General features: G+C 41.3%; 2 protein-coding genes across 8 annotated transcripts; one reads left to right on the top strand and one right to left on the bottom strand.

The window, feature by feature from the left end:
• Window positions 1–77: 77 nt before the first annotated feature.
• LOC105697116 (vesicle-associated membrane protein 2) lies at window positions 78–16,136 on the top strand. 6 transcript variants are annotated; one of them, XM_023433388.1, is made up of 6 exons: window positions 4,406–4,784; window positions 6,498–6,712; window positions 6,993–7,072; window positions 7,159–7,210; window positions 7,956–8,013; window positions 10,454–10,504. In XM_023433388.1, coding segments are annotated over exons 1-5 (363 nt in total). In that variant the 5' UTR covers window positions 4,406–4,782; the 3' UTR covers window positions 7,970–8,013; window positions 10,454–10,504. The 6 variants fall into 6 exon arrangements, with proteins under 6 accessions (XP_012275599.1, XP_012275592.1, XP_023289154.1 ...); XM_012420176.2 differs by lacking the exons at window positions 4,406–4,784; window positions 7,956–8,013; window positions 10,454–10,504 and adding exons at window positions 78–297; window positions 13,718–16,136; XM_012420169.2 differs by lacking the exons at window positions 7,956–8,013; window positions 10,454–10,504 and adding an exon at window positions 13,718–16,136 and having other exon boundaries at window positions 4,405–4,784.
• LOC105697144 (vesicle-associated membrane protein 2) lies at window positions 1,200–2,939 on the bottom strand. 2 transcript variants are annotated; one of them, XM_012420212.2, is made up of 3 exons: window positions 2,810–2,939; window positions 2,094–2,416; window positions 1,200–1,912 (listed from the first exon to the last, which is right to left on the bottom strand). In XM_012420212.2, the coding sequence occupies exons 2-3, from the start codon at window positions 2,410–2,412 to the stop codon at window positions 1,869–1,871; spliced, it is 363 nt and encodes a 120-aa protein (XP_012275635.1). In that variant the 5' UTR covers window positions 2,413–2,416; window positions 2,810–2,939; the 3' UTR covers window positions 1,200–1,868. The 2 variants fall into 2 exon arrangements, with proteins under 2 accessions (XP_012275635.1, XP_012275629.1); XM_012420206.2 differs by lacking the exon at window positions 2,810–2,939 and adding an exon at window positions 2,560–2,744.
• Window positions 16,137–16,640: the final 504 nt, after the last annotated feature.

Here is a 16,640-nt window from a genome sequence, read left to right on the forward strand (position 1 = left end):
GGGAGGGTTCGGAAGTTTCCGGGGGGCCTCGGGGCCGGCCGGGCTCGGCCGAGCGCTCCCATTGGTCGAGCCGCCGGCTCGACGCGATTCCATTGGAAGTGGTCGGCACAGAGGGAGAATGACCCGATTAGCGGTAGACTGCCGGCGAATTTTTTGACTGTGGTGGCCCATTTAAAACCAGTCATTTCGACTGGGACGGGTGGTCTAGTGTTCAACTTCGACCCGGAAGACGACAATTCAATGAGGGATTCACTTCGGAGGACGGTGGGGGTGTCGCCATTGTGAGCGTCGAGAAATGTGAGTTTCATCATTCTTTGTATAAGCCAACATTTGTTTAAACAAAGTATTTAACATAGCAAAATTGTGGATTAAGGAGAGATACACTAAGGTCAAAAAACGGAAAACGAAAGTATAAACGTGATAAACATCCTAACACGCTGCCAAACCCTGGCTTAAAGGGGAACCAACCCAAGGTCAATAAAACATGCATTTGTTTTCGTTACACTGCCCTCCGGAATTATTTCTTCTTGATAACTGCCTCAAAAGAATCTCCCCTTTATGCATAATTTCGTATACTTCTGTTCTGGAACATGGGAAGAACTTTTTCTTAAAGTCCTGTGCTTAGAAAAGTGATATACAAAAATAAGTAACATATGTCGAGTTATGAAGGAAGAAATTGCAGATGGAATAATAGGCATTCTTGGATATGTTGGATTGTACTTTCGCGCTTTCAATTTTTATATGAACATTAATGTGTAGGACTGTACTTCAGTGTTTAGATGTATGGTACGATACCGTTGTTACGTTTTTATTATGAATACAAGGTCCACACGCTGAGGGTGTAACTCTTGTGATATTAAAGATCGATATATAAATTTTATTTAACTTGAATAAGTAATTAATATATATTCAATTTTTTTTTATCAGACATGGACCATTTCTTGAGAAGTATCTTTCTGCTTGAGTAAATTCTATTCCATTAATAATGATTTATTCCATAAATTATTACTCAAATGTCATGTACGGAAATGTATTAACTGTTTTGTGACGTTATTTGAATATATTAAATCTTCATTGCAACTTATTGAATTACTCCGATAGTAACAAGAAACTTCACCCTTAAATTAAAAAAAATATAACTTAGGCTTAAGAAGGACGCCAGTTGACTCATGAATATTTATAGAAAAAAAAGACGCACATTCAATTATTAGAAAAGTATATCATATATTAAACGTTATCAATTGTAAACAGCATTTCAGTACATACAATTCCAAAAGTTAGAAATATATTACATTACTGGAAGCTCTTCTCAATTGAACAATTTTTAAAAAAGCTTATAGTTTAATGTTCACAATATCCGCAGCGTAACAATGTTCAAGATAGGAAATCGCAAAGGAATAAAATGCACATTGACACAATGGAGACAGAATACCATATGTGAAGCATCATCGATAACATTATGGTACAATAATTAATATTGTAACGGCAAACTATTACTTGAATTTGGCTGCCACACATTAACAAATCTTTTACTTTACCGATACAAAAATCAAATGTAATTATGATATCTATTATAGATGCATAGAATTGATCCCAAAATGTTCGTTTGGCATCCCAAGTTTCCATTCCTGTTCTAATTAATACTGGGCTTAAACAAATTGTGCGCTCAAACGATATTAAGCTTCGCAGGAACACCGACAAGGCTTCCAAAATAAATTGACACGATCGATTGTTACAGAACGAACATTGAGCATTAATGACACTGCAGTTTTGTAGTTCTTTCTTGACCCTGCGTAGGTATTGACTTAATCTAACGGTGAAGGTTGTCAACTGGTGCGGTACAGCATCTGTTGCCTTTGGTGTCGTCTTTAATTACCTCCGCTGGGTGTATCAGAGCTGGGTAATGATGATACTGTTGAAAACATTTGACATTATATTACTGTTTATTATAATAACATAGCTACAGTAAGCAAAGTAAATTTCGATCATGATAATTACTAGACTACACATATATTTTTCATTTTTAATTATTTGACGTTATAAGTTGAATCGGAAAGTCTACCGTAATTTGTGTTTGTAACACTCATACTCACCAATAATGATAATTAAGATGACGACACAAATAATACCAATGATTATCATCATTTTGAGATTTTTCCACCAATATTTCCGCTTCAGTTTTCCTGCATGTTGTTCAAATTGCGCCGCGCCTTGTTGAAGAGCGTCTGCTCGATTATCCAGCTCTGAAAGTTTCTGATCTCTCTCAAGGACTTTTTCGACGTTAACTTTCATTATGTCTACTATCTCGTTGACTTTCGCCTGTGTCTGGTGTAGCTTCTTTGAAGAAAAACCTTGCTGTGATGTTCTTGGCCCTCCCAAATCATCGTCTCCGGAATATCCTCCGCCGTCCATGATTCTGTCAAACGAAAAATTATAAATTTTAAAGATTTTATATTGAAGTATATATCATTATGAAAAGTACATTATAACTCCAGAAATGTGTACTGTTCATAAATCTTTTCTCGGGAACACGCCCATTACCCCAAAAATACTTCTTACAGAATATTCCAATATTTCCACGTAACTAAATGAGGCGCAAAGTTCATAAATAATATAGTTTCGTGTGAAAGGACAATCATTTTCTGAAAGAACAATTCGTTCCCACCTAAACATAAAAAATCAATAGTTTGCACTTCCATTTGACGTCTAATGCGTTCTTACTTCATCATATTAAGAACTTAATTAATACAACTGTAGGGTGCAGCTAAAGGAAGATTATTTATAACAAAGCCGCAACAATTGTACTTACACAACTAAAGAAAAGAGGAATGCAAGGGTTACAATAAACTACGAATAACCGTAATTAGTACTGGCCGATCGAACAGAATGAATACAACCCGATTTAAAGATGGCGATCGATGATGACGGTCGGAGAACTCGTGATGTCACGATTATTAATCAAAATGACGGGATCTCGCTTAGGAATTATTAATACTAGTCTTATCAAATCATCTCGTCGATCATTTTCAGAATTCATAGCTGAAATGCTACATAATTTGCTTGAAAATATTGAAGGATAATTTATCCCGATATATATTTTTGTTTACCACGAAATTTCCATGAGGTTTGAAAGCGCTTCGAGCGCCATCTTCGCGGAAGGATATGAACTAACGCTTATCGATAGAGTAGCGTAGGTAAAACAGAATGGGTAACCAATTAGAAATTACTAATTCAACAATTATTTTTAATTCGCTTCTCAATTTGGACTACCGAGTTATACCCACGTGTTCTCACAATTATTGCACTAATATAGCACTCTTTTACTTAAATAACGTTAGTAGTTACAAATAGTAACATTAAATCCACCTCGGCGAAGTTATAACCATCATTTAGAGTAGTTAATTCTCTTAAGAATCGGTGACGTGTTATAACGTAAATATTCTAAGCCTGAAAAAGAGTTACATAGTCTATTTAATGACGCCATCTTTTAAGTACTATAGAACGGAGTTAAAGGAAATCAATACTTCAACTTGAACCCAAAGTAAGGGGTCGGTAGACCTTATTAAATGGTTTCTACATACGTTTACCACGTGAATTTATTCAACGGTATTTATCCAATTTCTTTTAATGGTTTCTACGCATGTATACATAATGAATTTATCCGGTTGATATTTCTATATTATATTCGTTAGGAGTAATTAATAGTATTAGTATATCTTCAGCCCCTGCTCTACAGTTATTCAATATACGAAGGTCTGCATTAAGATAAAAGGACTGACGGAATGGATCTATAAACCTTGATCAGTGTTTATGTGTTTGAACATTTCTCTAATATCAGAATTAGTTAAAAATTTGTCGAAAGTATAACGGGCTACATTTTATAATGTAGAGAGCCGAACATAAAATACATAGAAAACAAATAGAATCAGGCGGTAGGAAAGAAAACTGACAGTTCGATCTAGGGGCGGGATATCTAACGAACATCTGTCAAATAAACGAGGGAACACAAGAAGACACATTCAGAGAGTCGGAGAGATAGGATTCAGCCTTGTTCGGGTCCTGGCCCAGTTACGTAGCTGCGCTTTGGTGCAACAAGAGCGAACCGCGGACGCAAACGTTAAAGGAAAAAGCGCGACGAGGGGAGGCGAGGGGAATGACTCACCGGTCGCCATTTTCGAGCAGCGGACGATGTCCATTTCGGAAGGGAGCTCGACGAGGAACGTCCTCGTCGGAGGACGAAGTGCACCTAGAGTGTCCTTCTCGGTGGGCATAAATAAAATATCTCCAGGTTTCGGTGGGAATAACGTATATATCCCGGGTTGTTTGCGCCACCGAGGTTCTCGTGCAGGTGGGCGGGGGAAGCGCGTTATTGACTGGCCGGCGACGCGTGCGCACGGTGGCCATTGAGTGCGCCCAAGAACGACGCCGTGGAGCGTCGCGACGTCCGCGATATTCGTCGATCGCTCGAGGCGACTTCGAGTTCACGTCCGCGGAACCGATCCCCGTGGAGTTTTCGGAAAAAGGGCCTACGAGGTTGGAGAGATCCGCTTCCGAAGTCGCGAGGTGGACCGCGCTCGCGGCGGACTTCAAAGCCGACTCCGCATTCGAGGCGAGATATCGCGAGATCCTGCGATAGAGCTTTAATGCCCGAACACTGCTCGGAAATTTATCAATACTCCAGGACCTAGTCGGCGTCGGTACTCGCTGCGAAAGTACGCGCCCTAAGGAGACGAGCCAAGCCCATCCGCCTGCGAAACTTCCCCGAAGGAAGTCGAGAGAGATATGTGAGTTTCGTTTATATTATTTTCGACGTGCTTCCAGCCCCTCCGATTACGTGATCGATACGCTCAATTCTACTTGGCGTTCTTTTTCTTGACAACGTTTTCGCCATTTTCCTCGGACGTGTAATGATACCTTTTCCTACGTGCAGGATTATTAAATAGTGGAATCGTTGCAGAGTTATCTAGAACTGTGTAGGGCTTCTTTTAGAGAAATATTACTTCTTTCTGGAGTGGGTGTTATCTCGATACTTCGGGTGACGTTAGGGGCGTTACGTGGCTACGTGGAAAAAGGAAACTCGTATCGATCGTCGACATGATCTTTTATGGTACTTTAATAGTACTTTTAACAGTTTTTTGCCGTTCATTTTTTACGGAATGTAGGGATTTCAAGTTTACCGATAAATCATTTTAAATGATCATTTGCGTTGCCGTCGCCTTGAGACAGGGTCCCGAAATATACGAGCGATAACGTCTACATAAATGTCTTCTTCCGAGGCATGAAATGGACAAGGATAAAAGCACACCAAAGTCGGCCATTTCAGCCTTTCGCTGTGTGTGAGTTTCCATGACGTCAGAGTAGAGGCACAACACCGTCGAGATGCATGACGTCACATCCATTCCCCTCTTTCGCCATTTTTGTGCCCGCACTCCTTCCTGGAAGCTCGTTTAGCCCTTTTCGATTGTCAGTCATTTCATTCGACGAGCTTCCTGGATATTAATGAAATGAATTCGGGAACCATTGAAATCGGATTAGTTTAGTAGTTGCTTTCGGCAGGATTGGACGGGAGCGCGGTTGCAACGATTTACGGTACTCTACTTTCTCGGTTTTCGACTACCACGAAATTAGAAAAGGGTGATTTTACAATTGCTGAATAGCATTTTCACCCTTTTAAACATTTTTAGAAACTTTACCTCTTTATTAGGGATCGTTCCAAGATCTCGAACGCGATCACGGTTATTTTATTACACGAAAGGTGTTTCTTTTGAGTCAGTGTATCTATTTAAAGGACTTTCTAGATTGGTACAATGGACTTGAGAATAATTGGAATAGGATCGGCACGATGGACGCGTTAGATAGGGACAAACGGAGAATGCAGCGCCATACAAAAGGAATTACAACGTTGTATATTTTCGCTGAACGTCGTAAAGTGGTAAAATGTTTGAAACGAATCGGAGAATACTTTCACCGACGATTTGACCTCTCGGATATACATAGGCCGTCTCTTTCGTATCACCTTAGTTAAAGAGTGAATTAGAAATGCGATCAATTGGGCCGCAGTTCGGAGCAATCGATAGCGCGCTTCTTTGGGTTTGGCGAAGTCTCGGTCCAATCCGGAGAGTCGATAGGTTACATGTCATGTGTCCGCAGTTCTATATTTAGATAATCAATGGCGGACCGCATATTCGCACCGACGTCGTGCGGGCCGACGAAAGGGCCAGAGAAATTAAAAGGGAGGCCAGGTGACCTCTTATACGTCGCCGAAGCCTGGTCTTCCGAGAGCTCCCACGCGATTAACCCCCGCGCCATCATACCTTTCCTCTTCGGGCATCGGTGACGAAGTCGGCCCACGAGTTGCCCTTTTCTAGCCTCCCTGGGGACTATCGATTGCACATAGGTCGAGTTGGCCATTTTCACCGCGACTCTTTGTTCTTCCATGGAAATCTACGAAGTCCGTTTGATCTCCCAGACTATTAAACCGCTTTCGTTCGTTCCAGGGCCACAGAGGGCGGTCTTGCACCCGATGCCGCGGCGGCCGGCGCCGGATCGGATGGCATCGTCGGCGGACCCCGAACGCCCCAGCAGATCGCCTCGCAAAAGCGCTTGCAGCAAACGCAAGCCCAAGTCGACGAGGTCGTCGACATCATGAAAACTAACGTCGAGAAGGTCCTGGAGCGGGATCAAAAGCTCTCGGAGCTCGACGACCGAGCTGGTAGGTTTAATCGACTTGACGGAGAACTGGCCAGAGTTCAAACATCGATTCGATAAAATAATATTTTCCCAATAAAAGCGGAATGTTCGCATCTCGATATTGGTCTCTTCTCGGTAGTCATGTCATTTTGCTATCACCGTTATCGTAGCGAGAGTGATATCGCTACGAGGCAAGTTTCCTGCACAAAAAGACAAGGCTTAATCCGTTGCATGGGAGAACGGAAAATAATACCGATGAATCTCCTGTGTCGATTTAATTTAGACTCTTTGTTTGTCGGCAGATGCTCTTCAGCAAGGCGCGTCACAATTTGAACAGCAAGCCGGAAAGCTGAAGAGGAAGTTCTGGTTACAAAATCTGAAGGTAAACGGACCGATATACTTAAACTTCTTCAAAATAATCGCTTCCGGAGAATTTGATAACTAACGTGAAATCACTTATTTTAATAGATGATGATCATCATGGGCGTCATCGGACTTATCGTATTGGCCATCATCGTAGGTAAGTAATATTCCCAAAATTTCATGGCTGCCAAGACTGTCGACATAACTGTTAATTGTTAAGAAATCAATGTTCGGTGTACTTTGATGTACCTCGTCATGTTTTCCAGAGACGCATTCGGAGTTCTCCATCCTTTCTAACCCTAAAAACGTTTGAAACATCGGTAACTTTAATTCTCTTTACGATTGTCGGGTGAATCAAATCTTTTTTATAATAATCTTTACATACGATTGCATTTGTAAATAAGAGTGGGACATTTTTGTACCTTCCTCTGGGAGATACGTGCATTCGTCGACCCTAATCTATCCTATCATTTCTGTCGAGACCCTATCGTTTTGGTGATGCCGATCAGGGCCGACCTGTGTGCACCCCGTAAAAAAGACAATTTTTACAAGGTAGCACCGTATCGTTGGTACCAAACCAAGGGTAAACTCTAATAACGGAAAACTCATGGCAGTTGATAGAAAATCTTCCAAGCTTGAGATAGCTTTCGATTTCCATGCCTAATTGATTACTTTTCGAGCAGAAAGTAACCAAGGGGGGTGGTTATGTTACGCGATGACGTAAATATAAATTGAAGCTTACTCGTGACGCGCCTCCTTCCGTTGGAAGTAACATAATTTACAAGCAGTTTATAAGGAATTCGCGCGTCATGGAAGTACTAATATATGGATCGCGTCGCCGTTTCGAGTGGTGGATTCCCTCCTCAGCTAATCTAACGTTTGGATTTCTTTTTCACGTCTAGTGAACTTCATGTAGACGCGCGCTGATCGATGGAAGAGATTTGTGTATAAGTGAGTCAGGTAGCAAACGCGACGTTGTGTTCTATCTTTCTCTGTGTAGGAGTATCTCTTTGAACGGGCGTCCTTTCTTTTCACGTTCCGAAGCATCGCCTTAGGTTTAATATCGGTGTTAATTGTTGCCTAGGTTTGCTGATGTATTGTCGCTACCTCTTTACACGAATTGACTCCTCTCTTTGAAAATCGCTGCTAGTCCTCGAATGGCTGATGTTCCGCTGCGTTCGTCGTTAAAAAACGTCCCTTTTCGCGATCAGTTTTTCACCAGTCATTCGCAGAACTTCGGCGATGCCCGTTTCGATGTTAAATGACAACGAAGTGCCCTAAAAGCAGTATCGTGACGAAACGGTAGCAGCATTCTGCAGGGTTTCACTGGTAATCCGTGTCTGGGACTCGAGGGAGTCAGAGATCCGCGTTTAAACCCGATTTATACGACAAGGTTTACAGTCTTTTGACTCCATCTTGGAGCGGGGCGCCCTTCGCGATACTGCTTGAAAGAAGTAGCTCTGAATTTATCACGTCTTAGCGATCATTTTCGTTTTTCATGTCCTGGGAGATATTCAGAGCTCTTCTCGCTCTACGACAGCTAATGCACTTGACGAGCTGCCAATTGTCGCGCCAACTCGCGCAAACGTGTATGTCATCCGTATTTTGTTGTTATGTGCCTGTCTCTTGTGCCGCGGTGATATCCTCTGTTCTCGAAGTAGTCCCAGGCCTAAATTTTAAACATTTTTTGGTGGGCTGAAAAGGAATCGGTTGCAAAGAAATAGTACTTACGAAAAATATTGGAAATGGATACTTTATCGTCCCACCAGAAAATGAGGAGAAAAAAAAACGGTGGACCACACGACATTAATAACCGAACCCTAAACAACAGTAACAACACCCTGTTAAGATCTCTTCCAAAAAGCTTTCCTTTCGTCACCCTATACTGCGATCTTCGACACGGTAAGCTATGAACTTCTTTCCTTTATTCTTACCCCGAGCAATCATTTTAACGGTCTACTCTTCTTCTACATTTAACTTGGCATGAAACTTTCGACTTCACTCTAGTAACATTTTCTAGGAGTTACCACTCCTAAAACTCCATTACACCGTAATGCAAGCTACGGGGTGTTTCAAATCTATGACAATTAAATGTTTGGCATTCAAGGTACATATTTGAAGGATTTCATAAAATCCAAACATACATAATTTCCAGTTTATCGCAATTCAAAAAATATAAAAGCACCCTGTACGTGCATCCTATATATACTTTGTAAGTTATTACGTAAATAAATCAACTATTCCATCTGGGACGATCTTCATGCTTCGTGAATGGCTTCAGTGGGGGATTATTAATTGAATGTCAAGTTTTTTTACGTGCATGGCTTCGGTGTTATTCAGAATTTGCAGGGCCATGTAACGATTAAGTCTCGCTGGCAGTAAGTAGTTATTCCGAAAAAGGATGTACATTGACGTATCGAATTTTTACCGTGATTTTAATAACTTGTACGTACGTGCATGTTCAAAGTTCTGTAAATTCCTGTAATCCTCCCTTTTTCAATTAAATGTTTGCAATCTGTAGGATTATTTTCCATTCTTAATTTTGGTTATATTGGTTGATTACTCTACGTATTTGATTCGCCCAAGCCTACCGATCCGGGTTGATTTTAATTTTCTGAAACTTGAGTTAAGGGAGAAGGGAATCGATTGGACCTATTTTCAAGTTAGAGATGCGTTTAATCTAGATGCATGCCATTGGCACTTAAGAGAATCATAGCGCAACCCTCGAACGTTCAATAAAATCTTCGTCTGATGTTAAAGTAACTTTATTTTCCATGTAGAAATAACGTGACAAAGGGTCACGAAAGGATTTCGAAAAATCTGGGGACTTCGGCTCCCCCCTTCAAGACGCAGAATCAATCCTTTATTAATGATACAACTAATGACTATATTACAAATAAATCGTTTCGTCTACAGCATGCTGTATACAAAGTTATATAATAATTTTATTCAGACAGTTTCAAGTAACTTTCTAAAGCTGAATTTCACGAGTAACCAGGTTTGCTTCACAAATCAAAAGGTACAACTTCGGACGAAGTATTTTACCGTTCGTTCGGGGGCAAAGTAGGCTAGTACTTCGGAAATGTAACGAAAAGGTACTTGGTAAAGAGTTGCAGCATGAACATTCATCTAGAGAAGAAGGTCCGTTCGTTCCTTCGGTTTTGTCTGCTTGGAGTGAACTTACGAGACGTCCCGTTAAAATTGCGCCAAAAGGATATAATATTATTGATTAGATATTGACTAATCGGCATCGAAGAAATGCATTTTAATCAAAGTGAGTTGAAAGAAACGAAAGAACGAACGAACGGACCCAAGATGGCGGATTCGTATTTGCCCTCGTTACCCTTTCGTTCTAAAACATTGGCCACGTGTTAAACTTGTGAAAATCCATTATTTTCAGCGAGCATCACCGGGGGAAGCGATTCACAAAACTGAACTAATATCGAAATAAGAGCGAGAGAGCGAGTGAGAGAGAGGGAGAATCACCCGATGCGTGCCCGCTCATCACGGATTGCAGAAAAACGCTCATCGCAAAGTAAAATCTAAAGAACATGCCAAGAACAAACCGCGAATAGGAGAGGAAGAGAAAAAGACCTAGAAGTGTCGAAGAAAGAATTAAAAAATGAGAAAGAGGGAATTTCATTCTATTCTTCTTCTTATCTTTTTGCAAAAAACATTCCCTCCACGGAACAAGAGCGAGGAACAACATTTATGAATTTCGCCAACGGTTAACATCGACTACTTATTTCTGGAATTATTTCGCGATTACTTCGCGATTATTTCGCGCCGAAATATACAAGAGGTCTGCAACTTGAGTCAAGTATCGCATTATTTCCAGTAATTCTGCGTTTGTAGGGCATTAACGGCGAAAGACTATTACACAGTGGGGGTGTGTAAAGAAAGGTCGACATTTCACGTTAAACAGGCGCGAATCAAGAGGAGTTTTAAGCGCCAACGATTAGCCGTTCAACGACCTTATTTTCACGATTCCAAAGAGGAAACGTCCTATCAACCGTGTTGTCAAAAAAATGTAGAACAAGGAACACCCGCTAAACACGCGATGTTCGTAAAGATTTTTCTCAGCCAGCCCTGCAAGAATTTCTTCGCAATTCCAAAGTCATTAAAACTTAACGATTTGCATTTTCGTTCTTACTACGTTACTTACTCGTTTTCATAGGCAGTTATCCCTCGAATTTCAGCTACATCGTATAGCTATATAACAGTGGCAAAATGTCCATTTTGTTTAATGATCTCGCGGCAGCGGCGCCGATTTACGAACACCGCGTAATGGCCGTCTAGGGGAGTTACATAGGTACACCTTAAGGCTTGAGAATTATCTACCGATGTTGCATATGTTAATGACCCTACTAAGAAGAATGAGAATAATATGAATAATATTTATGGGGACAAGGATGACGACGAGAGTAATAATACCAATAACTAGGTTAAAGATGATAAAAAAAAAGAAAGCGAACCACCAAGGACCAACGCTACGTGTAGGGTGATTCTTCAAAAGAAATGATCTAGGTCGTGGAAACACCCTGCCCACTCCACCGTTAAGGGGATGTGAAAGTGGCATCCGAGGGAACTGTTTTTACCGAATCGTTTGAAATTCCACAACGTGGATATGAAGGATGCGAGGAAGGTCCTGAAACTCGTGAAAGTTGAAACGATTCGGTACATCCAGTTCGGAGAAAAGTTTCCCAAAGGCCAGTTTTATTTCACCTTAAGGTCTGAATAAACGTCTTTCGGTAGAAAGAAATAGTAGCGAAATTGATCGGTGGACCCGCGAGAGAGCCCGCCCCACCGAGGCGGTCGCCGTGTTGGGAAGGACCGCGGATTTCGGGAAGGTAGTAGAAGGGGGAAGTCAAGTTGGGGCCACGTATGATCGGACGGTTTAAATTGAGGGAATTACCGCAGCATGGCGTTGTAATGGAATAATGTTTATAATCTATAAACATTTAGCTGTATATTAAAGGATATAACTATTGACAAACGTCGTTATTGTGACCGTTACGTTCACGGAATTTTTGCTGCTTCGAACATTGTACAGTATCGAATAAAATTACAATACGTAGTAATAATGACGCCAGCGGTGGAGGAGAACGAGTGATTTCATTATCGGGTTTTTGCATCAGAATGGAATTCTTCCGGTTTAAGTTTAAGTACTTACCGTAACTTAAATTAAAAGGCCGGTTTAAATTTTAAAGTGAAAGTAATCGTATCGACGATTGTCATCGATGTAACGTTTATCAATGATGTCGAGAAAGTTGAATTCTCTTAATTGATTAAAATCCGACGGAACGAACTGAAATTTCTCACGTAATTAATGGATAAATTGCAGTCGCACTTATAATTAGAGGGTATCGACCTACCGGACACGGTTCCGTAACAACGATATAACCGTTCAAAATTCCTTTGTAAAGTTCCTTTGTCAAGGTAATATACATGTTACGTGTACGTGAAATTTATATCACTATTTCCTACGCAGTTATTTAACGCTATTACAAAACGAATAACATAACGTATCGCGGAGTCGTATTACGGTTTATGTTAATAATATGTAACTGCAGAGTTAACGGATTTGTAACGATGTTAAGGAACGGTAATAATTCGATATCACCGAGTATCGACGCATCTTTTGGATAACTTTCGTTACATGTTATGTATATTATTATGAATTAATGTGGTTGGGAAGGATTATCATTCCAAAAAAGCGGCATCACTTATGGACCTTTGATCGACGGAAGAGGAGGAATATATATAGGAATAGAGTAACTGTCGAAAACGAGGTAAGGAAATTCAAAGAGAATTTCGCCGACCGTGCACGATCTACTTTCTTCTGCATGTTTCTCGCCATTTCTCCTAGTATGATATCGTTTCGTAATTAAATATCTCCCGTTTATTTCTTTCTCTTTTCCTTTCCTTTTCGTAGGAAACGAAGTTCATCGTAAATGAACACGTTCCGACCCTTAGACGAGTCGAAAACTCATTCGGAACAGATTTTCAAGTTTGTCGAAGGTGGATTCCCCGCAGGAAATAAATAATCCTTAGTCTAGTCGGCTCGAGAAAAGACAGGTACATAACACCAACAAAGACAAGAGCGCGATCTTTTAACGCGTTTTACCCAGATGATTTGGATGTGATATTTACATCCAAAGCATTCACCCCCGAAACGATCTTTCGTGATTCCCCTCCGACGTCTCGCCATATATTACGTTACGACAATGACGCGCCGTTACAATTAATATTTATAGCGGAGATACATACAGCGTTCACAAACGATACACATCGTTAGACTCTTATTTATTTACGAACATGGCGTAACGATTCTCAGGGGACTTAATCGATAGCGTTATACGTAAGTTCGTTCGTGTCTCCGGAAATTTGAAGGTTCACCCGACACGATGCATCAAAATGAGTTGTCGACGAGTCCCATTATGTATTTTCTACAATTTCCTTGAGGAAGGAAAGTCTTTCATTTCAACTTTCCGTCCCATCTGAGAAAACCCTCTTTCAATTTTCCACCCGAAAAGAGAAACGACGAAAGGTTCGTTGGAACCTTGACACGAAATATTCAAATACACCGTATAAAACCGGATAAAAAATGAAATCCGTCCGGAGCGATTACGAGTCCACGTTTAACTGGTCGTTGTATTTGCAGCCAAGTTCATGCCGGATTCGCCGCCTCCTGCCCCGCCGGTGCCAGCCTACGCGTATCCACCACCGGGACCTCCACCGGGAGTCGCGCCCGGCGCCGGGGGAGCTGCACCCCCGCAGACTCCGCAAGCTGCTCTGGTCGGCTCCTTGGACGGAATCCTCAAAGGCGTCTAAAGGCTCTGATTTAAGGGGGTTTTCCAAGTGTAGGCCATGTCACGATGCAAAGGAGATGAGCTCTTATTTTTCACTCGTTCCGCGCCTTCCGAAGCGCCGCCATATTGCAATATATTGCGATATTCGATCGAGTCATGTCAAAACTGGAAGAGATCAAAGAAAAAGGACGTTACCTTCTAAGTACATCTCGAGTTCGGCGCTACATTATTCGTATCATTAGTCGTTCAGCGGTGTGGCTACGTTTTGGAAGTGTCCTATGATTGGTTCGTCAAAAGGGGGTCACATCTTGTCTCCTTTGCATCGTGGACTTTGTCGCGATCGTATAATATATACAGGTGTGGCAATTTCTATGATGGGCGGACAGTTTTCGTAGGTCATTTTAGCGAAGCTTTAGTGAATTAAAATTACATGGAAGAACTGCTCGTCCTTGGGAAAATGGAGTCGAACGATCCCGTACCGTTTTCATCTACGTGTCATTTTCAGTCGGGAAAAGCAATCTAGGGTCAAAGTTGGCCGCCAAACGATAAATCAATACAAAATCTGCCCGTTGGTTGGATATTTTTCAATTAATTATTACCGACAAATTGTACGCGGACTTTTCGACTCCATTTCCAACGAGGATTGCGTTAAGTCACCCCCGTGGATACGAATTTTCTTAAACACCGTATACCGATTGCGAAACGCCTGCGTGACGGATATAAACACAATGGAAATCCCATCTTAATGTTAAACAGAGGGGAGGAAGAAACGAATACTTCGTTATTTTGATTTTAAAGTAGACATGGGTATTTCTCAGAAAATTCATCGTTTCCCCCTACGAGCGTGTCCAGTCCTAAGAATAATAAGAGTCCCGTGACAAGTCTGGCGGAAGATTTACTTTTTTTATCTTCTCCTTCCTTTATTACGAATTACTCGCGGTTTGATCGGTTTCTGCAGTTTTCCAAAATGGCGAGATGCGAACTCTCTTATAATTTCCACCTGATCGTCACGGGAGATTCTTCATCCTTTTGAGAACAGGTGATAAGGGTAAATGGGAAATTGTTAGGGAAATCGTGCTAAATGAACCGAGACCAGACGGCGGTGGCCATTTTCATCGAAAACGTCGGCAAAAGGAAGTTCCTAAAGAAATGCCCTACGCCACTGGCCCGCAATTGGACATTCAGCAAAACGAGAAATTTAGGATCGATTATGCAATCTTCACGTTTAAAAATATCGGAAAATGCTAAAAGTGGACATTTGCCTCGCTCGGTCTCTCTTCTTTTAACGCCATTCCATTTGTTTGACTTGACCGCGGTGCCGCGATAATGGACCTTCACTTTTTGCAATTTCCCTCTTTTTAAATGGCATAATCGGGACACTTTCTCAGCGTTAAGTATACAAACGTATACGCCCCCTCGCGTATATTGTGTATAGAATCTGTACGTATGCGTTATGTATTACAAAATGTCAATGTAAGGTACTCACCCCCTTAAAATAAGAGAAATTGGACAGCTTAACCGATTTGTTCGTTGAGCTCAAGCGTTAATAAAAGCGAATAGGTTTCTGTTGTTAGTTATGATTTTCCGATGAATTCAAAGTGAAAAGTTGCAAGGTCGCTGCAATATTGAGAATCGTTAAGTCCTAGATGCTTTCCAAAAGCCAAGTAATTGTAATCGTTACTTCGCAGGTTTTTCAATAATTTAAGCAAAGTTATGAATAATGTTTCACGATGAGTTAAGTCATTAGGAAAAAGACATCGATGAGTTTCGGATGAAATTGGGTAAAAAATTGACGTTTCCCAATGGAAGACTCGCAGAATTACCTCGTATGCGTGGGCGTCGTTTCCGACGTACGAAAGAAAAACGTTAGATAATACAAAAATCGAGTCGAAAGATAAGAAAACGAGTTGAATTCCTCCGAAAGATGGCGCTCTTAGCAGCATTTCGATTTTTTTTTTTTTACTTCCGTTTCTTCAAAGTCACGTTTCAACTTAATTCCCATTTCCGCCATCTTGAATGCGAAAAGCCGCATGCTTTGAAATTGGCGAGTTTTCTAAACGGAATCCGATTTTTATCCGCTTTTTTCCCGAAACGCCGCATCCTATATCGAACCACCCTTTATCGAATGTATATTTAGCTAGAGAGGGAAGCTGCAAGTACCACTCGAAGGAATGGAATAATAAAATAAAAGTTAAGGTCGCGCCTTAAAGATTTCAAATTTTCAGCTAAAGTAGCTTCCGGCAATACTGTACCCGAGATCAATAAATAAATAAACGGTGATGTTAATTTACTTTGAAGGGTAGAATAAAAATTAAAAAGGAAAGCTGACAACATCGATGTCTGCAATCGATGTGAACTCTTGCCCTGTAAGTCTCGAAAGTCCCTTCGGGAGTATTATGGCGGTTTCACGCGAAAATGCATAACGTGTCAATCCGCCGTTTTTCCACCCAAAAAACTTCTATTCCTTTCTTAATCACCGATTAAGGTTAAAATTCACGAGGCGTCACGTGCACATAGCGCACATACTCAACATCTCGACCCGTAGCTTGGCGCTTGGCTGGTTGGGACGCGCGGAGATTTTTAGGAGCGATCGTACTCACGCAGATTCGCTGCATGAGAGTTCCGTACGCGACATCGACGCGTGCCTCAAAGCTCCGCATCACGTCGACTTCGAGGCAGCAATGTACTTAATGGTACAGTAGTAGTAGAAATTCGTTGCGCCGCCCTTGGGGGCAAAAAACGGTGAAAGCTAACGTACGAAACCAGAGGGCAGCA

This window comes from Orussus abietinus, unplaced genomic scaffold, assembly GCF_000612105.2.
Source record: "Orussus abietinus isolate OABI.00-Male unplaced genomic scaffold, Oabi_2.0 scaffold13, whole genome shotgun sequence".
Lineage (NCBI taxonomy): Eukaryota > Metazoa > Arthropoda > Insecta > Hymenoptera > Orussidae > Orussus > Orussus abietinus.